Source organism: Anabrus simplex, chromosome 1, assembly GCF_040414725.1.
Source record: "Anabrus simplex isolate iqAnaSimp1 chromosome 1, ASM4041472v1, whole genome shotgun sequence".
Taxonomy (NCBI): Eukaryota; Metazoa; Arthropoda; class Insecta; order Orthoptera; family Tettigoniidae; genus Anabrus; species Anabrus simplex.
The window spans coordinates 964,136,907-964,162,653 of record NC_090265.1 but is presented as its reverse complement, the minus strand read 5'-3'; the positions used below and the strand labels follow the sequence as shown (position 1 = coordinate 964,162,653).

General features: G+C 37.5%; 2 protein-coding genes across 3 annotated transcripts in view; both read right to left on the bottom strand.

The window, feature by feature from the left end:
- The window catches only part of AP-1sigma (AP-1 complex subunit sigma-2), a 424,692-nt gene that overhangs the window by 316,109 nt on the left and 82,836 nt on the right, over positions 1 to 25,747 (bottom strand). For both annotated transcript variants that reach the window (XM_067136778.2, XM_067136779.2), the window contains exon 4: positions 6,887 to 7,024. In XM_067136778.2, coding sequence (XP_066992879.2) covers positions 6,887 to 7,024 — 138 coding nt within the window. The remainder of the gene's footprint in view (positions 1 to 6,886; positions 7,025 to 25,747) is intronic.
- On the bottom strand, positions 11,848 to 19,894 carry LOC137497076 (uncharacterized). The gene is made up of 4 exons (XM_068225709.1): positions 17,859 to 19,894; positions 17,647 to 17,748; positions 12,103 to 12,159; positions 11,848 to 12,012 (listed from the first exon to the last, which is right to left on the bottom strand). The coding sequence occupies exons 1-4, from the start codon at positions 17,946 to 17,948 to the stop codon at positions 11,848 to 11,850; spliced, it is 414 nt and encodes a 137-aa protein (XP_068081810.1). The 5' UTR covers positions 17,949 to 19,894.

The window sequence follows — 25,747 nt, the reverse complement described above, 5'->3', positions numbered from 1 at the left end:
TCTGGGCTGGGTCGGGGATTTTAATCGCGTGTGATTAATTCGTGTGGCTCAGGAACAGGTTGTTTGTGTTTGTCCCAAAACTGTCCTCTTCATATTCACTCAACACACCACATTAATAACCACAACACGAACACGCAATAGTAATTACATCCCTACACACGTGGTTGGCATCAGGAAGGGCATCCAGTCGTAAAACAGGGTCAAATCCACATGTGCGGCACAGTTCGCCCCCGCGACCCGACAGGTGTGGGAAAAGCAGTAGAAGAAGAAGATACTCATTTTTAAAATTCACCTGCTTTTTTTATTATTTCACCCCCCTTAAGTGGATTTTCCAAAAAAAGTGTGTTCATTTAAAAAAAAAAAAAGAGATTTTAAGTACTAGTTTTAACATCTGTAACATCTTCAGTTTCTGAGATGTATGTATCCTCATATAAAGAATTCAACTCCTTCCTCACTTCTTTTCACACACCCCTCACCCCGTAAGTGCATTTTCTGAAAACAAAAATTTGTGTTCTTTTATTTTTTAAAGGAGATTCCAAATACCAATTTTCATGTCTGTAACATATTAGGTTTTAGTGATATATTGTAGATAATCTCCCTGCTGTAAGAATACTGGAGCTGACGTTGCCATGGTTATGGCAGTTCATTTCTTTATCTGATTCCTAGAACAGGGGTAGTGTGGTGCCAATATCTCCATAATGGTGCGTTTTAGGGCCTTATAACATGGTTTTCAGGCCCATAGGGCTTACTGAGTTTTGTTCTTTGCGTCAAGGGGCTTAAATTGAGCCTTGTCTCGTCCTTGTAGACAAATTCGATATTTCACCTATATCAGCTTAGTATTTTTATATCTCCCCCATAACCCCCCCCCTTCCCCCTTTGAATTGTTTTGAAAATAAAATAGAGCCCATGTCCCTCAGGGATAATGAATATTTACATTAGTAAAATCATTTTTTGAATCCGTCCAGTAGTTCCTGAAATTAGCCATTACATACAAACAAACTTTACCTCTTTATAGATAAATAAGTTTTAACATATTTTTGACACAAATGCACACAAGTGGGCTGAAAATAAAATTTCTCAACTAGCGAGTGGGAAGGATTACATAAGGTGTATGGTATGAAAATGGGAAACAACAGAAAAAAAAATTTCCAGGACTGCCGACAGTGGGGTTTGAACCCACTATCTCCCAAATGCAAGCTGACAGCTACGTGAACCAAATTGCCCAGCCACTTGCTCGGTTTGCTTGAGTTTAAATGATATGATAAACTCATCAGCTATCCAATCATGTTTACAGGGAATAACATTAGTTAGGTTATTTACTTAAAGACATACTGTTTACCTACTTGTTAGTACATTTACTGGGCTGATGACCTTAGATGTTAGGCCCCTTTAAACAAGCATCATCCATCATCATCGTAGTACATTTACTGTATTGTTGTACTTGGATAATAAATACCTGCATCTTCACTAGTGATGAAACTCACTCTCTATTTAGAGGCTAGCTATTATCAGTGGACATTATCATCGAAATTTGTGTGAAGTGCTCATTATGTACTTCCACTCCACATAGGGAACGATGGAACCTCCAAAAGGAAAACTAGCTTGCTATCTCCGAGAACCTTGATAAATGGCTAGGCTGGATACCACATGTTAGTGAAAATTATGAGAGGTTTCTTGGTGCAGTGATAACCATAGCCAAGAAGTTTATTCCTAAAGGATTTAGAAAGGAATTTATCCCTGGATGGAGTGAAGTTAGCGACAAGCTCCATGAGGAGTTCCTTGCAACTGCTAACCAAGAAATATCAAACAAACTGCTCCAAAGCCTTGATAACTCTTGGAGACAGAAATGGGTTGAAATCATTAAAAACCTTAACTGTAAACACTACCAGGAATGCTTGGTCTCTCCTTCATAAAATAGGAAGTAGAAACTAAACAGGACATGCTATCACCACCGTTAAGTCCAACTGCTATAGCTTCGCACACAGTATCAACGTCAAAAGTGCCTAAAGACTGAATACATACCATCCATGTTAAATGAGACCTGGAGGTAAAAATCTAAAAATCAGAGTGTCAAGATGATAGTGAATTTTCTTGTCTATTCACAACAGAGGACGTTTCACAGGCACTAGACCAGGTTTTGATGATATCCACCTAGAATTTGTTTTCCATGCGACAGGTCTGCGAAAGTATGGCTAGCACGCTTCTTCTCCAAATCCAGCAAACTGGGAATATACCTAAGGAGCTGAAAAGAACAATGATTATTGCTACCCTGAAACCAGGCAAACCCAGTGACAGAAGACCATAACGCTATTGCCCAATAGCACTACTGAGTATGGTGTACAAATTATTAGAAAGACTACTGTACAAAAGGATTAGCTCTACAATTCTTTAACATGTTCCCCTGGAATAAGCTTGATTCTGACCAAACCACAGTTGTGTGGATTGAGTATTATCACTGACCACACATATAGAAGGTGGCTTTGGGACCGATGACCTAGATGTTAGGCCCCTTTAAACAACAAGCATCATCATCATCATCATCATCAGAAGGTGGCTTTCAGAGGCATCTTAAAGACATCAGTTGCTTTCACTGATTTCAACGCTGCATATGATACTGTCTGGAGAGTAGTTACACAAAACTTGTCGATGTCCAGCTAAATCAGGCTATGAGGATAGTAACTGGTACAGTCAAATCAACACCTACATTTTGGCTATTAGCATTGAGTCACATCCCACCATGTGAACTCAAATGTAAATATGCCTTGGTTTGAGATTATAAGAATTATAACTGCCAACAACCAGCTGCCAATTCATCAGGACATCACTGCTGCCAAAACTGCTAGAGTGTGATCCCAAAATCCACCATTCAAAACAAGACATCTGATAGACAGTGACTTCAACTTACTGCAGACTCAGAAACAAGAACTGGTCTAAAAATCTCCATCTCAATTCCAGAGTATTGCAAATATCATAAGACGAAAAAGTGGCTTAAAAACTTGTCTTGGAGAACACAGTCAACTCTAAAGGGGGTTACGGTAAATCATGGCAGATGCTCATCTCCTCTGTAAGTGGGAACAAGGTCGTTCCCCAGAATGTAGTTGTGGAGCTCCCAAGTAGACCATCCACCATATAGTGAAAGAGTGTCCTTTAAGGTCCTACAAAGGCAAACACTGTGATTTTATGGAAGCAGTCCAGTTGTGATAGTTTTAATTATGTTTTGTTCATTAATAACCAGCTCAGTTTCATTGCTGAATACTCGGCATCTTGGCCTTCGATCCTCGGGGCCTTGAGCTCAATTTCTGACTGTTGTCGAGAAATTTAATCATAAGAGGTTGATTTCCTTGACTCAGCGAATGGGTGTCTGTGCCATCCCCAAGAGTCCTGCAACTCATATACATCACACACCACTTTCTTGTTTCTTTTTCTTTTTTTTTTCTTTACAAGTTGTTTTACATCACACTGGCACAGATAGGTCTTATGGTGGTGATGGGATAAGAAAGGCCTAGGAGTGGGAAGGAAGCAACCCTGGCCTTAAATGAGATACAACCCCAACATTTACCTGGTATGAAAATGGGAAACCACACAAAACCATCTTCAGGGCTGCCCCCCGAATGCAAGCTGATAGCTACATGACTCAAACCACACAGCCACTTGCTCGATTCACTGATGAGCAATTGAATTAGAGATACCTGGCTAGTAGCATGTAGTGCCCCTTTGGCTCTAATGCTGGCAGAGACTTAGTGTAACACGGATTCCACAAGATTCTGAAGGTGTTAAGTAGCCATACAGACATTTTATAGAACTGGGACATAATATGTTTTCATGTTTGAATTTTCAATATTGTTGTATTGATTGTCATTTTAACTGCAATCCGTTAGCACATAATTCATTTAAAATAGAAAGGGGTCTTTGATGCATGCGATTTCATCCACAAGTTGAAGAAGAGAATTTAATTTCCTCGAAACATGTACTTGTATGTGTGTATAAGTAAATAATAGTTTAGATATACAGGGTTATTCCCCGAAGATGTTAAACGGAAATAACTTCTAAACCATTAAAGATATCAGCATTCTGTTTTCATATTCGTAAATGGTATACCCGGGAGCTTGTCCGATTTTGAAAATACTTAGATATTTGAACTTGTATGCAGTTGAACTTTTAGGCCATTCCATTTAACAATATGAAGTTAGTATCAATATCTTCGTTATTAATCACCCCATGAGAATAAGTAGCACGTTAATTTAGAAGACCCTGGGTACCATTTATGAATATGAAAACAGAATGCCGATATCCTTAATGGTTTAGAAGTTATTTCCGTGTAACATCTTAGGTGAATAACCCTGTATAATACATTCTGAATTGTATTGACAAGGCGGAACTTGAACACAATTAACTGTAATAATTAAGTCAATACAGACCATTTGTAGCCATCATGGTCAAGTTAATAGATATTTCTTATATCCTATTGCGAGGAGATGGTTCTGGATGGCACAGCTGCTCATACTTTGTTGTTGTAGAGCATTGAATCCGCTAGTGATCTGCTGCATTCTAGTTACATGTATCGCCTCTTACAGTAGCGCTCCCAATGAAGTCATAGTCTCGGCTAGTCTGTGATAAGCTTCCATACAACACAATTGCTTCTTATACACCAGTAATTGATCAGTTTAGTGCTTCTGAATTTGGTTTAGTGTGTTATGTCTCCTGAATTAAGTGCTGAACAGCATATTTTCGTGTGCTGCATACTTTTTAAATGTAATATCGTCACATACTACAATGCTTGTCTGCAGGCTGAGGGAAGAAATTTTCAACCTTTACTATAAGTTTTATTTTGTTTTTCTATCTCATTATCCATTCACTAAGTTGGATTTTTTATTGGTGTACAGGAAGGATGTGAGGGTGACTGCACTCTTGTTTACCGACATGCGGTATGCAGAAAGGACCACAACCTTTATGGGACTTGTCCTGTATATATATATAGAAGGAATAGACTCTTAATCACTTTTAGACTGTATAGAAAGCAATTTAGTTTTTATGGGCAACAACCTGTGTCAATGGTATTAAAAAATAATTACCTCAATCACCCCACAGCAATTAAAATATTAGCATAATATTTTGTCCGTGATTTAAATTCTTGTTGCATCAATTGTGATATAAATAGGCATAATTAACAAATGGCCTATCCAATTAGAACCAAGCCTTGATCTACACTGCATGAAACTAGAATATTAATGCAATAATATTTCTGAAGACAATATAGAAATATGTTCTCTCTTACATAATACATCTGACCGGTAACCAACAATAACAGGTCATGATGCAAGGAACATTCACCTTTACATTTTAATTCCTAAAATAGGTACAAAATCATAAGATAAATGGCATCATACAAGCGTGTACTATCTCTCTCTCTCTCTCTCTCTCTCTCAAAAAGAAGAAATATATATATATATATATATATATATATATATATAAAAGAAACTGCACCCTATTATTTGATATTCAAATCGGCAAAACTATTCGCAATTAGCTATTGGATAGCTTAGAATATATCGCATTGGAATATAGCTTACATATCACTATGTAGATCAGATAACTGTTAATGAAAAAATCTAAATTAAAACCACATTTTACAAAGCGCCAACAATAATTCTACAACTATTCCATAACATATCAACAACCTAATAAAAAATAAAAAATAAAAAAAGCACTAAAACCTGTCCTCCCATGTACAGAGGCAGAGCCACCCTTGTACATTCCCCATTAACTGACAAACTAAAGAAACAAAGCAAAATAAGTACAGATATCACACTCCTCTCTTAGTAAATATAAGAAATTTTCAGTAACTCTGAAAAATATTTCTCAAAAGATTTCAATTGTCTAATGAAGTATTATTAGGACACTTGTAGTCTTCATGTAGTCACTGTGAGCATTTGTATAACATACGGAGAACTTGACACTTATTTCACAAGGCAGTGCATTGGACTCTTGATAATATTAAAACTCTTATTGCAAGCAAGACATTAGAAGTCTGATCTAAAAGGACTGTCAGCATGGGAATGAAGTCCAGCACAATCCCATCCTACCACTTTGCCTACAATTCTGGAGCTGAATCCTGCCAGGACTTGAGCAGGACCAACCTCAAACTCCAACCATTCCAATATACTTTACTTGCAACCCACATTTCTCACAGTACTGTAACATCAATGGTATGAACAAACATAGTTCGTATCATATCGAACCGTTACACAACGGGGTTAATTTCCTTATTCGATTCTGAAAGCTCTCAAATACAGACATGTTAGTATTATTGAATATGCTTCATAAGGCTCTTTAGTGACAGCAGAGGCAGATTTTCTTATGGCAACTACAGAGATCTTGACAGTTTCAAATGATTTCAAAAAATATATTACTTGTTAAAATTACATTTGTCTATAAAGATTGAACATATTTTCCTCAAGAACTTTTGTAACAGTATTTATGTTAATAAGACCAAGTTGTAGGCTATCCATCTCCTCCACAGGAAAAGAGGCAATGATACAAATAAATAAATAAATTAATTAATAAATAAATTAATAAATAAATAGATAAATAAATAACAAAATAAGGCTGCTGTATATTTATAGCTACTATGCTTAAATAAAATACTAAAAACATGAGATTGCAGTACGTGCAGGATACTGTGTATGCTTTAATTCACTTTTGAGTAACATTTTCCCCTCCTATGTTTGAAAACAGATAACAGATAAAAAGCTGCTAGTTAATCACTTCTCTACGTGTGACTTAACAAGTATACATCACAGAGTAGTTTTCCAACTAATAATAAATACATAACCACCTTCTATAATTTAAAAGTTCACAGCTCAAGGCTATTCTCTCCATAACTAACCTCTTGTAGCAGATCCTGTGCTGCAATTGCCTTCAGGACATTCTTCTTACTTGTTTCCTGTATCTCACCACCCAACAACAGTTCATCCAGAATAAAATAGGCCTTCTCGAAGTTAAAAATGATGTCCAGTTCACATACCTGAACATACAAATTTTCTTTTATCAGCAGTCATTCATCCTGTTTCAATACATTCTCTATCTTACACTAATGATTTGTAGGATAATAAGTATTGTTCCAAGCCAAATGAACTTAGGTCAATGAGATTTTTTTAATATAATTTGCTGTACGTCTCACCAACACACATAGGTTATGGCGACGATGGGATGGGGCTAGGAGTGAAAACAAAGCAATCATGGTCTTGATTAAGGTACAGACAGCTCCAGCCAGCATTTGCCGGGTAAGAAAATTGGAAAACATGGAAAACCATATTCACGGCTGCCGACAGTGTTTGTGTTCGTCTTAATGCACATCTTCATTATGTATGACACATTGCAATGCAAAGCACAACATAAACGTGCAATACTGAATACATCCCTCCATATATGTTTTGCATCAGGAAAGGTATCCAGCCACATTAAACTGAGTTTAATCCATATGTAGTGTTGACCTCAAGTAATGGGGGGAAAATGACTAGAATCTGAAAGAGAGGAAGTGATAATTTGTAGTCTTCATTCCATATTATCATTCTTTCTCTCTTTTTTTTTTTTTGCTCTTTTGTATTTAAGTACTCAACTTTGTTTTTTATGTTTGCTTAAATTAATTTACAGATACTTGAGTAAACTAAGTGGGAGGTTTTTATTTATAAATGATAGTGTTTCACAGTTTTTAAACAATGAATGGACAGCTTATGTAATACTAATGAGATACATAACTGAAGAAATGAATGAGTGAGAACAATAACGGTTTACATTGTATGTATTCAGAGAAAATACATTTAAACATTTCAATGCTAACGTAAAGTCATGATTCACATAAAATAAAAATTATACAATGCTTGGCGCTTGAGAGAGGGCGTTATAGAATGACAAACTTCACGAGGGTAAGGCACCTTTGTACATCTATGACTTCAAAACATTGGTGCTTAATGCCATTTTCGTAACTTTAAATGCATTCACTATCACTCATTACTTCATCACTTTCATGTATGCCAGGGTAATATTCTGCATGACCTGCTGTTACACAGATTCATTTAGTTGTTTGACATTTTGCCACCCCCAAATTCACAAACGAGCAGCGTACAACAGCATGGTGTATCGAGCCTTCAATGTCCAAAAGAGACCTCAAAACTGAGTTGAACACCATTCGTAATATAGCTAAATCTAATGGATATAACAGTTTCTTTATTGCAAAAATAATCAATAAATATAAATATCGTCCCTCTACCAGTTTGAAAATAGATAAACAAAACAACTCCTCCCTTTCTATCTTTACATTCAACATCCGACTCGTTGGCTGAACGGTCAGCGTACTGGCCTTCGGTTCAGAGGGTCCCGGGTTCGATTCCCAGCCGGGTCGGGGATTTTAACCTTAATTGGTTAATTCCAATGGCACGGGGGCTGGGTGTATGTGTTGTCTTCATCATCATTTCATCCTCATCACGACGCGCAGGTCACCTACGGGTGTCAAATAGAAAGACCTGCACTTGGCGAGCCAAACCCGTCCTGGGATATCCCGGCACTAAAAGCCATACGACATTTCATTTTTTACGTTCAACGAACAAATTTACAAAGTCACCAACATCTTTAAAAAGCACGATGTAAAAGTAGTTTTCAAATCCAACAATAGGAATGCACAAGTCTTACATAATGCCACATCCATAAACAAGTTCAATAGTTTTTCAAAATCAGGAGTATACAGGATTATTTGCAACAGTTGTAATTCTTCTCACGTCAGACAGACCGGGAAGAATTTTAATATAAGGTACTCGGAACACGTCAATGCCCTGAAGTACAATAAATTTTCAGCTGAACGACAGCATATGCACGACTATAATCACAAGTTCACAGACATAAAACACGATATGGAAATTCTCAAAATCATCAACAATGGACTCTCCTCAACATTACTGAAAGCTGCTTCATACATATAGATCAATATTTTAACCTGAATCATAATCTTAATGACATTTCAGAAGAGCCAAATATCCTATTTGACCTTCTAATCCCCATTTTTAGAAACGTCAAACCAACAGAGTCCTAATTCAGTTTTTCATAATATTCACAGCACTATCCTCAGCAGCCACCTTTTTTCCCACATCCTTTGGCCCCGCCTTAATCCCCCCCCCTTCTCCTCAACCCCACCCCTTCTCCTTCCCTGACCTCTCCCCTTGCCCCGCCCCTTCCTTTTCCTTTGAATCTCACAACCGTTAGTATGAGGTACACAACCACATGCCACAACGAGAGGTAAGTCTTATATAACCTATGCCATTTGACTAACACGCTCTCCCTCCCCTCCCCTTCTATTCATTAATTTTATCTATCATTTATTCAGGTTAACTTCATGGACATCGCGTTGAATTATGAATTTATACCAGCCACAAATTAAGAATGTGTCAGTTTTAACCGTATCTTCATGTGCCGTCCTGACAATGTCCAACGGTATTTCAGAATAATTTTAACAAGCACTACGGGAACATTTCATTTTATTCACGTTGGTCGATGTGGAAACACCATCTAGCAGTTCTGTGTCAGCTGGTGGTTATTTACAGTGGCATCCAGAGGCTTGCATACCGCTAACACCACTCAAGTAGATTTGGTGATTGATGATCTGACTACAGAATCAACATTTAGAAGTTCCCGTTTTGCAATTGAAATTGTAATGATTAGCAGTGATGGAACTAACAATTCTATGAATATCAATACAAAAAGAAGTCTGGATGATGAGCATACTCCAGATGCTAAGAATTTACAGTAGAGCCAAATTTATTTTTCAGATTTTACACTTAGTTCATCCCAGATTTTAATGTTAATTGTGTGTTTTGTACATTAGTTTTCATGTCAACTGTGTGTTTTTACATTTGTTTAGTTATTAGATGTATTACACTAAGGCTGAAGATGGCCAGCCAAGGCCGAAACTAGTCCCTAGTTTAGGAATGTAATTCAATAATATTGCACAATATAGTATTGAAAAAGGTGGACCATGCAACATTAATTTATTAATTATTATTGTGATCACAATTCAATACGGATCAAAACCATGAAGTTTATATCATATGAATAACTACTTTTTCTTTTACGAGGTCATTTATAAACAGGATGGGTTAGCAATGGGGTCACCGTCCTCGGGGATTTTGGCCGAGATTTATTTGGATTTTTTAGAGGACACCGTAATAGAGAACGGCAATAAATTTGATAACATACAGTTTTGGTCTAAGTACGTAGATGACACGGTTGTAATTCTGGACGAACGTGTCACAGATGCGACTGCTACTCTCGATAGTCTCAATAGTATAAACCCACATATAAAGTTTACTTTGGAATCAGAAAAGAAAAATTCAATTAATTTTTTGGACTTAACAATTAACAGATTTAATTCCTCTATGGCCCAGTTTCATCAACACATGTTAGTACTTAACAAGGTGTTAAATAATTTTAACATAAGATTTAAGAAAATTTGCGTTTCATCAACAACTGTTAACATTAACAAATGTTAAACTGCGTATTAAAGTTAACATCAGCCATTGCCAATGTTAAATGGCTAATATTAGCATTTAGCAACCTGTTATACACTTCCCAAATGGCTGCTGTGAATCTCGCTTTCGATGCGGAATTGCTCTATTTAGATCTTTTACAAAACAATCCTGATCGAAGAAGAGTTCAGCGACGTAATGACTTTGAAAATTTGACGGATGCGGAATTTCTTCATAGATACAGGTTATCAAAAATAGTCGTTGCTAAGGATGTTGACGAAATTCGAGTGAGGTTGGAATATCCTACGAAGAGAAACTTACCTCTTTCTCCAATGTTGCAGGTACTGATAACATTACGATTTCTTGCTACTGGTTCTTTTCACGTAATGGTCAGAGACAATGCTGGAATTTCTAAAGCCACTGTTAGTAGAGTTGTTTGTTGAGTATCTGCAGCAATAGCATCCATGAGAAGGAGGTATGTAACATTCCCTTCAGTAGAAGAACGTCAGCAAATTATCCGCGACTTCTATGAAATAAGTCGTTTTCCTGGTGTTCTAGGTGCAATAGATTGCACACATGTAAGAATCCAATCACCTGGAGGCAATAGGGCTGAAATATATCATAACCGGAAGGGATATTTCTCTGTTAATGTTCAGGTGATAAGTGACCCTAACCTCCAAATCAGGGATATAGTTGCTAGGTGGCCTGGTTCTGTACACGACAGTACAATATTTAATAACTCCCACATCAGAGCACAGTTCGAAGTGGGGACAATTAATGAAGGAATTTTGTTAGATGATAGTGGATACCCACTAAGAAAGTATCTGTTAACCCCATACTTACATCCTGAAGGAAGACCTCAAAACTGCTACAACATAGCGCATATCAGGACACGGAACTGCAGGGAAAGGATGATAGGGGTCAGGAAAAGAAGATTTCCTGTTCTCAGCCTGGGATTACGAATCAAATGCCAGTCAGCCTTAACCATTATTGTAGCAACAGCTGTGTTGCACAACACTGCAGTGCTGACTAGAGATGAACTTCCTCCAGATGACTTACCATTATACCAGTACATAAGGCAAAAGGGAAATAGGAATGAAAGGATGGAAAATCATCCCATTGAAGCTGATAATGAACACACAGCAGTAGCGTATAGGAATGCAATTGCTCAACAACACTTTGCTTGTAAGTACTGCACATGAAACTTTTATTTTAAAAATAAAAAATCATAAACAAGAATACATAATATTGGTTATTTACAATGTTAATCATAATATTTAGCAATTCGCCATCTTTTTTCTTTTAAATAGAGAAGCTTTTCCTGTATGGCTTCCTATTGCAACTTCTCTGTTTGTTGTTTTAGCCTCTCAGTTTCTTTTTTCATTTCTAGAAGTTGTATTTCACGCTTATATTTTTCCTCTATCAACTGCATTTCTTTTTCGCAGAGAGATGTCCTGCTCTCAGCAAGTGCAGCAATGTTGCTACGACAAAGACTGGCCTGTGAACAAAGATGACCAAGGAAAATGTTTAAACATTTGCAATAATGTTTATGACTTTCTCAGTGTGAAATAGCTGATGAGATACTGACCTTGTTTGAGCGAGCTGACTGTTTCGTTGAGTTTTCTGTGCAGGTTTTATCTTTGGTCTGAAAAGAAAAAAAAAAAAAGAAAAAAATTGTAAGGAAGGAAGAGATAAGTAGAAATTGCTGAAAACAGGTAAATGAACACCTCTGACATTGGTGACTATGTTGTGTAAAGTAGGCCATACACTTGTCTGTATTGCGCAGGTTGCAACCCTTACCCACACTGTGTTCGTCATGATAAATGGGATGGGGAAGGTGGATGGCCATATAAGTGTATGTTAGTTGCAGGCCAGTTCAATGGTAAGAGTTCTTTGTCCAGTGTACAGTGCCTATTGTGAATCTTCTATCGTGTTGACAAGTGGCTATCGTCTACGTACAGTTACCAGTTGTCTCAGCTGATATCCTGTATGTGTCATAGAACTGCTGCAGTAAACGACCTGGTTTCAAGGTGTAGACAAGTCTTGTGCGAAAGGCGTGGGTTTTGAAAAGAGAACAGTAGGATTATATTAGAGTTAAAATCAATGCGTGGCTAAAAAGACACAATATAACAAGAGTGATCTGAATCACAATACCACATGTCAGAGCAATCCCTGAAAACTGTGTATGTTGCTGTTATTATTGTTCACTGTTGCCTATACAATTACTACAGGTAGTAGTAGGTCATAGTGCTTGATTTTGTATGTATATATTTCAGCTTTAGGTTTATTTTTATATGTTAAAAATTTATATGTTAAAAAAATTTATATGTTAAAATTTATATATTATTTATATGTTAAAAATTTGTTTACCATTGCACTGACACAGATAGGTCTTATGGCGACACTGGGATAGGAAAGGGCTAGCAGTGAGAAGGAAGTAAGGTTTCACCAGCATTTGCCTGGTGTGAAAATGGAAAACCACGGAAAACTATTTTCAGGGCTGCCGACAGTGGGGTTCGAATCCACTATCTCACACGCTCACAGCTGCGCAACCCTAACCGCACAACCACTTGCTTGGTGAGAAATTTGTTATTTTATTATTAACCCGCGAGGACTCGCCGCGCGGTCTTTTCGACCACACATTCATTTATTCACTTGTAATCTGCAATGAACTTACATCTCGCCTTGCTCTTGCTTCTCTTATCCTTCACTGGAGAGTTGACAACGCTAGTGCAGTAACAATTAATCTAAATTTGTTGTCCATTGTTACCGGGAGGACGAAACTCTGACCTCGATGGAAGTTGCGGTCTTTTCCACCGTGCGCGAGGCCTTGCGTTTGGCGTTGTTCTTTTGTTTGTGTTCCGTAAAGATACGTTTGCGTAGGATTTTGGGTATTGAAAAAGAGGACCAACGTCACCAAACTGTAAATCAGACAGAAAATGGTCGCTGTGCTTATTGTGACAGAAAGAAGAATCGGAAAACCAAAACTAAATGCGTTTCATGTTCACGTTTCATATGTAAAGAGCACACATGGACATCATGTGTCCAGTTCACGAAGAAAAGTGTTGAAATCGTACAGGAGGAGGGGGATGATGACTAAATTCTTCAGCATTTGTGAGATCTGGCAAGTTCTGAACGGTTTTCCTGTATTGCACTCAGTGTTTAGTTCCGAGATTTGTTTTGAAGCAGCCATAGGTGATGAAAATTCCTAATGACTGGTGCATTGGGACTTGAGTGGGTTTTCATTCTTTAATGTTTATTATTGTTTGCATTTTACATTTCAAGAGTTCAATTTTTAAACACCGGTAGCCATAAGTTCTGACGGACAGATTTTGAAAGTAGTCAATTGAAATGAATATGTCTTTATTTTGTGTCTGGTAGAATATTTTCTCAGCTGATTAGATATACATTTGTGTAATAAAGCTATGATATGACGTTTCGGTGTATTGTGTTCGAAAAAATAATTTGTGCATTAAATAATGGCCCATGGATTCTGTGCGGTAGAAAAGACTGCGCGCGAGTTCTGGCGAAAAAATATCAGTGCGAGTTCTCCTGGGTTAAATAGAAACGCGCAAAATGTACATGTGAAATATTATTACAATTTTTAAACTGTCATTCACTGCAAATTTGCTGTATTGAAATAGTTCTTTTTATTTTTTATTTTTTTATTACATACTGGAAAACGGTGTTTATCACATGGTCCCGCACGCCATTCAAACTTGCAGTCTGACGCTGGACCGTGGAATTTCTTATTTGTACACACTTTGAAGTGGAATCCATGCCCCGCAAAATGAATAATCGTGTATCTCAATTCATAGTTTGTACTTTGCAGTTATCCATATCGTAGGTTGCGATGTTCAGTAAAAGAGGGCTCAGTGGATCCCACTGACGTACGCCTACAGTTTGTAGCAAAGGGCTGGAGGTCATGATGTTATTGTCTATGATTAAATAGTTACAATATTACTGCACCTGTAAAAATTTTATTTGAAACAGAGAAAGAAATAAACAAGTGGAACTAACAATTGTGAATGGATAGTTGTTGGAAGCAAAATGACAATGCCTATCTCACTGTGTAATTTTTTTCTTCCAATTTATTTTTGTGCCATTGGGGTAAAGAAGGGGCGATTCGAAAGTGAGCCATTTTACATCTTCACTGAAGGTGAGTGCAAGCTAGCATTTCAGGTATTTGTGCTAAGTTGTGATAGAAACTTTAGGTGATGAACATTGTGCCTAGATTCTCTTCATAATTGGATGTGACTGATGCAGCGGGAAAAAGAGTACGTGGAGGAAATCCACAAGTTTTCACATTTTTTGAAGTATTATGTAAGTAAAAAAAGTGTCACAGAAGGCAGTTTCCACAGAGCAACAAGAAAGTGGACATTCATAAAAACATGTAATTTTATTATAAAAATACCAGAAAAAAGGAGTAGGCCTACAATGTATGAAAAGTAACCAAAAACATGCAAAGAAGCAACTTTCTTCCTATGAAGCTTATAAACAACTATTTGCTTTTCTATTTGTAAAATATTTTGTGTTGAGTGATGATGACATCAGTCTCTATTTATTTGTAAAAATTGTTTAAATAAACAGGAAAGTAAAGAGGAAAAATTCTGAAAATAGAAGAGCTACTGAATGTTGCTACATATCGAACAATGAGCAGGCTGTGATGATGAGAGTGAAATCTGATATTTTTAAAAGTTTTCCAGTACAGAATTTTCAAGAATTATGATTGACTTGGCAAGCTTGACTCCTAAATTATGTGAAGTGGACTTGCCAAAAAAGTGTTGTTAATTTTAATATTGTTGTGTGTAAATAGGATAGTTTTAATGGTGTTAAAGAAATGCCACACAAGATAGCTGCCATGTAAATTCACCATTATTTGTTACAGACTAGAGGAATCACTTAGATGAGTAAGAGAAATGAAAAGGACTGTCCATTGATCAATGGAAGAGATAGGAACATTTCATAGCCAACCAGTGAATTACTTTTGATTTGTTTTTCTAAACTATGTATTACTCTAGCAATTTCATAAGCCTTGTATTTGTATAATTTTTCAATATATATGTGATATCATTGATGCTGTACACATGTACATTCCCATCCCCCATCTTTAGGTTTTATCAGTCTGATTTTATACTTTTATGTGTTCGGGGAATCTTAAATTTGTTCCGATTACATGTGTAACAATTTGGAAAACATTTCAATTCAGTTACAGTCATAGTGATTTTCAGTCTGAACTAAAATATGCTGAATCTTTGAATAAAAAGTACATTGCAACAGGTTAAGCCTTAACACTGAATCATTCACCTTGTCCTAGATGATGTCCCTGCCTCGTTCCTACTTTCAGAATGTATATGAAACATGTGTTTTGTCATTTTGTATTTGTTTCCTTTAAATGTAGAATTATTACACAAATCAAGACTTATAGAAATGTATGCTGCTGTTATACGGTGTTCATTTGAGTGTAAAGTTAAAAGTTTTCCAGTCTGTGTTTGGTAGACTGGAAAGTTTTTAAGTTTTTTATTAGCAGCTTACTAAGGTCAGCACACAATGCTACCACCTGTTTGGTACAGGTTGCGAGGGTGAAGATAATTTTTCACTTTTGGTTTCTTCACAGCATATAAGCAAAGTGAAGCAAGGCATCAGGGTTTAGACTTTGTTTGTCTGTCTAATTTACCACCATTCGTCCAGAAATTCGATTCTGATAGTGTTATGTGGAAGATAGATCACAGATCGAACATGGCGCTGCTGGCACATCATCGTTTGTTACAAAGAAGATGGGATCGGGACAAGCAAAGGGGTCTGGGGGCATAAATTCTACCTAACAAAATGAAACCCAGCAAATCTTGAATGACTGGTAAGAGAGAAATGCCAAGAAATATAATTACTTTCACAACTTAACATCATAAATTGTGTGACAATCTGCACCTATGGTGTCAGCAGCCATTTCAGCCATTGCATGACTCCCAGAATTCAATATAGACAGATGTCATTAACAACACCAGCACACTAAGAACCAATTAATATACACACACATCTACACGAAGTGTAACCCTTTTTTTGCCTCGCTTTGCTCAACATACAACTTAGGCTGTACAGAAAACAATGTTGAAAAATTCTATGCACCTCACAACCTGTGCACACATTTCCTCAAAATATTAGTTCCTACCAACTAAGTCCAACCCTAGCAAACAACGAGCTACATGTACATGTGCCTGTGGTCTGCACATTTTTATGAAAATTATGACACTATAATAAATCATAAAATTATTTATACTTTCAAAACAAGTTTGAATTATCACCAGTGCACTATTAAAGGTAAAGCAAGTGACTGAACTATGTTGGCCTACCCTATTGCTTATCCCCTGTTATCAAGTTACTGCTCTCACCAAGTTAATGAGAGCGTAGGAGAGACTCGACCCTTGAAAACATCATCCAGTCTCAGATAATAAATGTAATGCCACTTTTACACAATAAACCTCAACAAGCAAGTTTGGAAATAAGCTATATAATTCAACACTTGTTTGAGACTGGCTATTCCAGTCAATTCAACTGCACTACCTGCATAATCTGACTTCAAGTTTGCCTAACCACATAGTTAAAACATTTCCTCATATTCAGAGATTCCAGATATTCCAGCGTGATATCGTTGGTGATAAGGGACTCTCTCAACAGTTTGCATCACAGATTGTATTTTTAAATTGTTTTGAATGCTTCACATAGTTAGAATTGACAAAGTTACCTCGGCCTACACAGCTGTATTTAGAGTCAAACAAATATATTATTTTCTCTCTCTGAAAGTAGTAGTAGTAGTAGTAGTAGTAGTAGTAGTAGTAGTAGTAGTAGTAGTAGTAGTAGTAGTAGTAGTAGTAGTAGAGGTGGTGGTAATAATGAGCTTTTTATAAGTTGGAGGACACTATGCTAGTTTACTTATTTATTTCAATAGACTTCAGTGACAAAGTCTCCCCTGATGCTGTGCTGCAGGAAGTAATTGTCCCCTCTTGGCCAGGTTAAGCTCAGCCCTGGATGGCACATCATCGTAAGTTAAACGTTATTAACCACATTCTACAGTATAGGCCTAGTTGAAACATTACCTCATATTCAAGTTCATTAGAAAGATATATGGACTTACAGTTTTTGGAGCGGCTTGTAGTGAAATTATATCCGGCGTGGTGCTGCTCTCAAGGTGTGTAGTGGCCTTGGGTGATGAACTCACAACCAAACTTGGTTCATTCTGCTAACAGAACAATGCACATGTTGTTCAGTATAATGTCTAAACATCCAATCACTTTAAAGTATACGTGAGGTCCATGGAAAATTATATTTGATATAATTTATTATTACCTGTACAGCTGCCACAACTGGAAGATCCTCATTCACAACTTCCACAATCTCGGCATCTCCTACAACAGTACACAAAAATGTGTTTAACATTTACCATCTGATTTATATTAACATGTAAAATACTCTTTTATTGAAGTCTTCCATGAATGAAAGCAATACATACCGTAATAATCCGCATCACAGTCGTACAAGTTACTGCAGGGCTCTATGTGGTCTTCTATCAAGGATAGAACCCTTTCATCTATTTTGGTTGCAGCTGGAGTATAGGGGCCACCTCCTGTTCTGAACCTCTCCAATCATTCTTCTCCCTTTGCTTTCTTAGTCAGCCTTTTAATATTAAAATAAAACTGGCGAAGTTGTTTTGCAGTCCGGGAGGTTACATTGGGATTAGAATTGAAACCCTCCCAGACTTTCTCCCACACCTCGTCCTTTTCTCTTATTGTTAAGCCATCTGTGCGCTTGCACTCAATGACTTCTCTATTTTTACTGACTAACTCAATTAGTAACTACTTTTCGAAGGAGGAAAAATTGGAACTTTGATTCCTTTTCACTTCACGCGCCATATTTAACAGCTGTACTCAAACAAAAGCGCATAGGAGCACGCTGTAAAACAGCATGTTCGTACCACTGACTCCTTGATTCACACCACTTCACAATGTTGGGGGAGTTAACAGTCGATTAGTTAACATTTCACAGGAAAAGTTTGATGAAACGCAAGAAACCTAACAAGATGTTAAATTTTTAACTCAGTATTAACTAACTACTTGTTAGTATATATTTAACATGTGTTGATGAAACCGGGCCTATTACATACAGTATTTTTAGAAAGCCTACACAAACAGCTGTTACAATAAGGCAGGATTCGGTGCACCCACAGAACCAAAAAAGTGCCACATACAACAGCCTGGTAGAACAAGCTTTTAGGATCCCCATGACAAAGGCTAACTTGAACAAGGAGTTGAACACCATCCGCTCAATATCTAAGACTAATGGCTTTAAAGAAGACTTTATCGAATCTATAATCAACAAGTTTAGGCATCGCTCACGAACCACATTACTTAAAGATGAACCTAGTCAAAAAGCTTTTGCAACATTTACTTTTAATAAGGATATATGAGGCAGTCTGTTCTAAAACTCATCTTGTCCATTATAAAAATAAAAATAAAAAAAGAGTTAGAGGTAGCATTGCCTTCTTGGTAAGGTTTGTGATAGTTCTATCACAAAATTAAGCATCAAAACTCACCTTTTCCCATAGAAATCTGTCACCAACCTTAGGCTACTGTTCCATAACTTGCCTTATCTATGGCGCTTGTCGTACCAAAACTCGCCTTATACAATCAACCAATAGGAGGGGATAATGTCAGCATGTGACTTACGCTACAATTTACCCGCATTTTATGCCAGTCTTTCCACTCTTTGAATTGTTCTTGAACTGTGTTAGTCTTTCATGCAGTCTTGTGCTGTGAACAGTGTATTATGGTGACAGAAAATATTGCTCTTGTTGCAGAAGGAAAAGGGAGAAGAAGAAAGTGATTCTGATTCATGGAGAAAAACTAAGGGGAAAAAAAGATATGTATGTTATGAATGTTACATCCTAATAGTTTAGTTGAGAGCTGCTACTTTTAAAATATAGTGAAACCTCATAACATGTTTCTGCAGGGGACAATCTTGTCTACTGGAAGCATTTTAATTTTGTCTTCATTAGTTAGCGATTTAACAATTTCTCTTCTACATCTCAACTTTATTGTCAGAACATTGACTACACAAACCCATAGGTACAAAGGGTTATAGTATTCAAGAACTCGATGAGATTCAAGGTCAAGCTACCTGCTTGTTATCTCGCAAACTTCGCCCATCCTGTGGCCTAGACAAGAGATCAAGGGAGGTTCACATTCCACAAGGGATGGACAAAGAATGCTTTCAGGGTCACGTAAAATGTGATCATATTAAGCAATAAAACGTATGAGGAAGGAACGTGGTTTCACTGTAATGAGAAGTAGCATATTGTTGTATTATGAAATCTTAAAACATCAGCAATTTTGAGATATACAGTACCTTGATAAGAAATTATTCATTTCCATTGCAGGCATGGGCCTACTAGTCCTCCAGACTACCCACAATGTACGCATAATGGTCCAACCTTTAAATATCGTAAATTGCAGATGATTGACATTCAGCAGTTTCATGGAAACTTTTATGAATGTAACAATAAGATTCAACAAGATACATTTATTTTAAAGTATCCGAGTGTAGAGAAGCCCAAAAGGGAAAGACTGTCAAGGAGGGAAGTTCAAGAAAAGGTGTCAGTGTTCAATACTATATAAATAAAAGATTTATTGCAGATAAATAGCCATACATTAGTGAAAAGGTGTTATAACAAACACTTGCACCATTGGTTGCATAGTCTCTGATTGATCTAGCCCTCTTGTTGCACAATTCTAAGTGATATTGTTCACATAACTGTCCACATAATGTACTCTTGCATGAGTTTGATGGTTCGTGGTATGGTGGGTTTTCGCAAATGGCATGGTGGAATCCATGTACTGCAACTCTTGTAAACACGTGCCTCGTCTCAAAATTTGCCGCTGTCCATGTACGATCGATCATGGCCCCAGTTCCACAGAATTCCATGGGTACTACTTCTCTTTTCCTAGTTAGTGTTCTTAGTAAGTTCTCCGATGCCGCTGTGTTGGGTAGGGGGTACATTGTCCTTAGATCCTCTATGAGGAAAGTTTCCCCACACGGGAAGGTAGACTAATCTGGATCTTGTTGTTTTTGCCACTCCGATTGCTCTTTTGATGTATGTTGCTTTAATTCTTTCCAGATTTGCTAAGTTCTTTTAATTCAGGTGTGTCCATATAATTTCAATACCATATGTAAGTACTGGGACGATTTTCGATTTGAAGAGCGCCATTGCTGTATCTAGATTTGGTGATCTGATGAAGCTTATTTCGTTTATCGCTCTAATGGCTTGTGTTGCTTTCTCTATTGTGTGCTTAGTGAAGCATTTTGCCGACGGCTGAAGTGTTATCCCTAGATATTTGTATTCCTTGGTGAAAGATATTATTTTTCCTTCCAAGGTGATTCTTGTCGATTTTAGTATCTGCCCTCTTGATCTGAACACCATTTCTGTCTTCTCTGTCTTCTCAGTGTTAATTACGAACTTGTGTTCAATGCACCATTTTCCCACCTCGCCAATAGTGTTCTGCAGTTTCTTTAAGCTTTTTGAGCCAATCACAATATCATCTGCGTAGGCGTATGCTGCTACATCTTCATTTTGCGCAATTTCTATAATGTCCTTCGCTGCCAGGATGAACAGCAGAGGGCTTAGTGGGTCCCCTTGGAGTACACCGTTTGTTTGAATTATTGGTTCTGAAAGGTCTAGGCTGTCCGAGATCCTTATCTTGTTCTATTCATTTATGGAGTTTATAATTGTTGTCCAGGCACTGTCTCTTCCTAGTTTACTCGAGCTTCCTTTGTACTGATGTTCGGTCCAGGAGATCAAAGGCTTTTGTGAAGTCTATAAAGACTGTATTTCGATGGCTTCCCGTATGTTGTTTAGCAGTAGTTCCACCGCTGCGAGAGTGGATCTTCCTCTCCTAAACCCGAATTGAGATTCTGGGAGGTGCTCTTCTACTGTGTCCCTTATTCTGTGATTACTTTTGTGGATACCTTAAAAGGATTGTTTTCCAATGCTATATTTCTATTTGTGTCCTTCAGATCTCCTTTCCCTTTGAACATAACCTTTACTATTGATTGTCTCCACTGATCTGGAATTTTGGCTATTTCTATGCATTTATTATAAAGTTTCATCCAAATTGGTGCTAGTAGATGAGCCGTGTCTTTAAGGAATTCATTACATATCATATCTGGTCCTGCAGCTTTTTCCCTTTTGGTGGATTCAATAATGTTTTGAACATCATTTGTAGTAAGTGGAGACCATGCTGCCGTCTCATGCATTGTATGCTCTTGGTTGGTTTCAGGTGTTCCTTCTTTGTTGAGGGTGTCTTTGAAATGTCTCGTCCATTCCTCCATGCTGATATAGTGGGTCTGAGCCTGCTTTCAAGGACGAATTGCCATGAATGGATCTCTCCTGGCTTCCTCAACTCTTCTTCTTCCTTCTTCCCTGCATGCAGTTTTCTTCTCCCGTGTTAGTGTTTTGTATCGTCTTCTTTTCTCGGTGTATGTCTGAAGGAGTGCATGATTCTCGATGTCCGATTTTAGTCGGTGTAGAGCTTGCAGCACCTCTTTCCTTAGTAGGAAGCACTCTTGATCGAACCATGCTTTTGCTTTTCGCACTTTCCTCGGGCTGGCTGCTTGTGTTAGGAGTTTCTCCAGTTCATGCAGCTTCCTCTACATTTGAGTAGTCAATTAGTATTTTGATTTGTTCCATCTGTTCTTGGCATTCTTCCACTTTCCTGACATCCAATCTCCTTGAGAGTGTTCTTCTTTCTTGTTGGTTCTTTGCCTTCCATTCACTTTGTATTGGAATGTGTTTTCTTGTTGGTGTGCGGTTCGTATTCCAAAGTGGGTTGATATACCTTTTATTTCTCCTCTTATGAGGGCGATGTCTATAGTGCTTTTGCCGTTGCGGCAAATATATGTAGGGACATTTGTGTCATTTAGCAGGATGAAACCTTCTTCTTGCAGTGAATCTATTACTAATTTTGTTTTGTGATTTGGTATGTCCAACCGACAATTTAAATTCCCTGCAATAACTAAACAGATAACAGATAATAATAAGGGAAGAGGTTTCATCTAAGGATAAGGTTTCAGCTGCTCCACCTCCTGTTTTATGCATGTTGATCTTATCCTCGACCTTCTGTTATTTCGACCTGTGCTTAAAATTGTCATAAAATGATTTCAGCTGCTTTTTAGATGTTTTTAAAACAAAATCTCTAGCATTAAACATGTCTGTTAACTGTTCCAAAGTTCTTTCCTTTCTTTTACAGTCACACCATCAGTTCTCTTAGTTTCTATTACATCTTTCTTTTCAGCAACTAACCTTACCATTAGTGCCTTCTCTTCTTTGGAGAAATTCTCTCCCGTTTTTGTAAAGTTTCTTTGTTGTCCATTTCTTCCTAGTAGTTAATCAAAACAATATTAAATAACTAACTTTTAGATATGAGTTAATTCAATAGAGAAACATTACATAACTCATGGGAACTGAATTCTACTGCTTTCTAACCTTCTTTTGTATTACTAGCGAATCAGAAAGGCCAACATATATTAATTTGTCGTTGAAACCTCAATATTATTTTGATGAATCGTCATATTTGACGAAACCTCAAATAAAGCCAATGCGTGTTGGTGAAACACTTTTCATTTTAACGAATTGTCAAACCTTGAACGACCAACATATTTGATGTTCATCAAGACCTTTTGACGAAGGTTGGTGAAACCGGGAGATAAGTTCCATTTCCAACTATCACACTGAAATTGCCATTTAGCATCATCCTACCCTTACTGCTGACCCCAATTATGATGTCACTCAACACTTCAAAAGATCCATCTGTGAATCAGTGGTTGAGTGTCCGCATTAAGATCCCACGATAGCAGGTTCAAAACTAGCAAAGGCAATCACACTTTTGACGGTCGGAAAAAAAAAAAACTTATGAACTTCATCCTCATTTGCTCCCTCACATGATGAGTAGACAGACAAAATTCTCATCCTAATTCCATCCACATCATTTGCTCATTTATGTGTCTAACAGAAACTATGCAGAGATGCCAACTTTCAAGAAAGGCAATTTGTAATGCAACCGTTAGGGCATCGGGGGGGGGGGGGGGGGGGGGGGGGGGATGGAATTTTTTTTCGAAATCTTACTAACTTTTTTAAAATGCTATTTTTTCAGGGCGTTGACCTACCTTTTGCCCCTACTTGCATCATGTGATATGAACCTGCGTGTAATTGGAATGGAGGAAGTGTGGTGTTGAATGTGAGCAAAGGAACGTCAAGGACGACACAAACACCCTGTCCTCAGGCCAGGGATATTAATCATTTACAATTAAAAACCCCTGACCCAGCAAGGAATCGAACCCAGGGCCGCCGGGTGACAGACGGACGCGTCGCCCCCTACACCACGGGGCCGGACTCTTACTAACTTACATATCATTGAAATATCAATGAACAACGTTCAATTCAATCAGATATAACATATTCAAAGACTGGCATATACAGAGTGTATGATTCTTACCTGTTAAAGTAACAGGTGATCTGCAGTATATGTATATCTGAGTGGGTTGAAGAATCATTTCTTTTGTTGAGTACTGTAGTTGCTCCCTTAACAGCTTGTATTCCTGTTTGGTAAACATACAGTGATAACGTGCTTTTTCTTTTGGTATCATGTGCATCCTCTGCACTAACAGATCACTTAACAGTTCGGAGTTCATATTAGCACGGAATTCAGTCTTGTTCTTCCTCATCATGCGCATCTGAAAAATTGCAGCTACATACACACTATAAAACAAGTGTGAATGAGATTTTGAGGAATGCAGTAAACAGGGCCATTCTTTCGAGTATTCCTCCCTAAATATTTGAAGTATTTTTGGTTTATTACTAGCGTCACTAGTAATGGTAACGTCATCACACGTATTTTCCTGTACAAGAAATCGCTTCATTATTTCAAACCTTTTGTATTTCGTAACACATGATTAGCATATATCCTAGAAGAGCAAGATATGTAAATTTGGAAACCAAAATTGCAATAAATACTTCAGTCATGCACACAGTATTCACAATGAAATGGAGTTTGTCCCACTTTGCCGCCAAAACAAAGACAGAAGAACTCCCATACTTTGCATGGAAGTGAACATCTCCACAAGGTATACCACTTCCCTGGTGCCTACGTTTCCGGTACTGCGTTTGGCACGTGAAAACTCAAAATATTCTTAAATGAGGGACAGGAAAGGGGTATAAATGATTACTGAGAAATCCAAAAATAATATTCTGAGAATTCAAGCTGTAATGGCATTCCTTGTGTATCCTTTTGAACACTTCATAGAGTTAGATTTAAAAATCAACAAAAAATCAATTTGTGGTGTGTGATTCGTAAAGGCGTAATTATGATGGGTAATTCATAATTATTACGATTGAATTGTAATAGTTGGCATCTCTGACTATGTTGCGCGCAATTATATTCCTGATGAATAGTCCTACCCCACACTCTGCCCTTACCTTTTAAACACCTAAACAGTTTCCTTTTACGGATCCACCAAGTATAATCTGGAATTAATTTTTTATGTTATGTAAATAATATAATTTAAATACGATTCAAATGTAAATTATGTAAATAATAAATTTGAAATTATACTTGTGAGTACTGTCAAGGCAGATCCAAGAAAGGAAACTATTTATAACAGTCAATACAGACCAATTACACCAAATATGCTCAAAATCGTAGATTCTTTGTAACACCTGTTAAGAACAAACATTCTTGACCCAACTGTCAGATTTGAAGCAGATGCACCGTATCGCCCTGTGGTGTTGCCTTTTCTAAGTCAAAGAAAACAGCCAGCAAATGCTGTTTTGGGAGAAAAGCGTCCTGGATAGAACTCTCCAGGCGTACCAAGTGGTCAGTAGCTGAGCGAGCGGCTCGCAACAGCCTGTTGACGTTGATGAAGGAAAAAAGATGATATATTCACCAACCATTCCATATTATCTCAATAAGTACAACCTTGAGGACATCAAGGTCATAGGGCTCATGCTGGGTGCAAGGGGCACCATTCCTAAACTACGGGTCACCTACTTACGATGCTTTGGTGTACCGAATGAGACCATCGTGAGCTGGAGCATACAAACATTGAAAGCCTCGATAGCAATCTTGAGGCATCTCGGCTACGCTCCATCCACTTAATTACAGCAATGAAAGTAATTTATCTGCTGTTTC

What these genes read in the sequence shown, in the direction of transcription:
- LOC137497076 (XM_068225709.1), bottom strand. Translation starts at nt 17,948, where the DNA reads ATGTTAAACACATTTTTGTGTACTGTTGTAGGAGATGCCGAGATTGTG. An exon ending in CAGTTGTGGCAGCTGTACAG is followed by an intron (nt 17,749 to 17,858) that starts GTAATAATAAAT and finishes TTCTGTTAGCAG; the next exon opens with AATGAACCAAGTTTGGTTGT. An exon ending in AGTCAGCTCGCTCAAACAAG is followed by an intron (nt 12,013 to 12,102) that starts GTCAGTATCTCA and finishes CTTTGTTCACAG; the next exon opens with GCCAGTCTTTGTCGTAGCAA.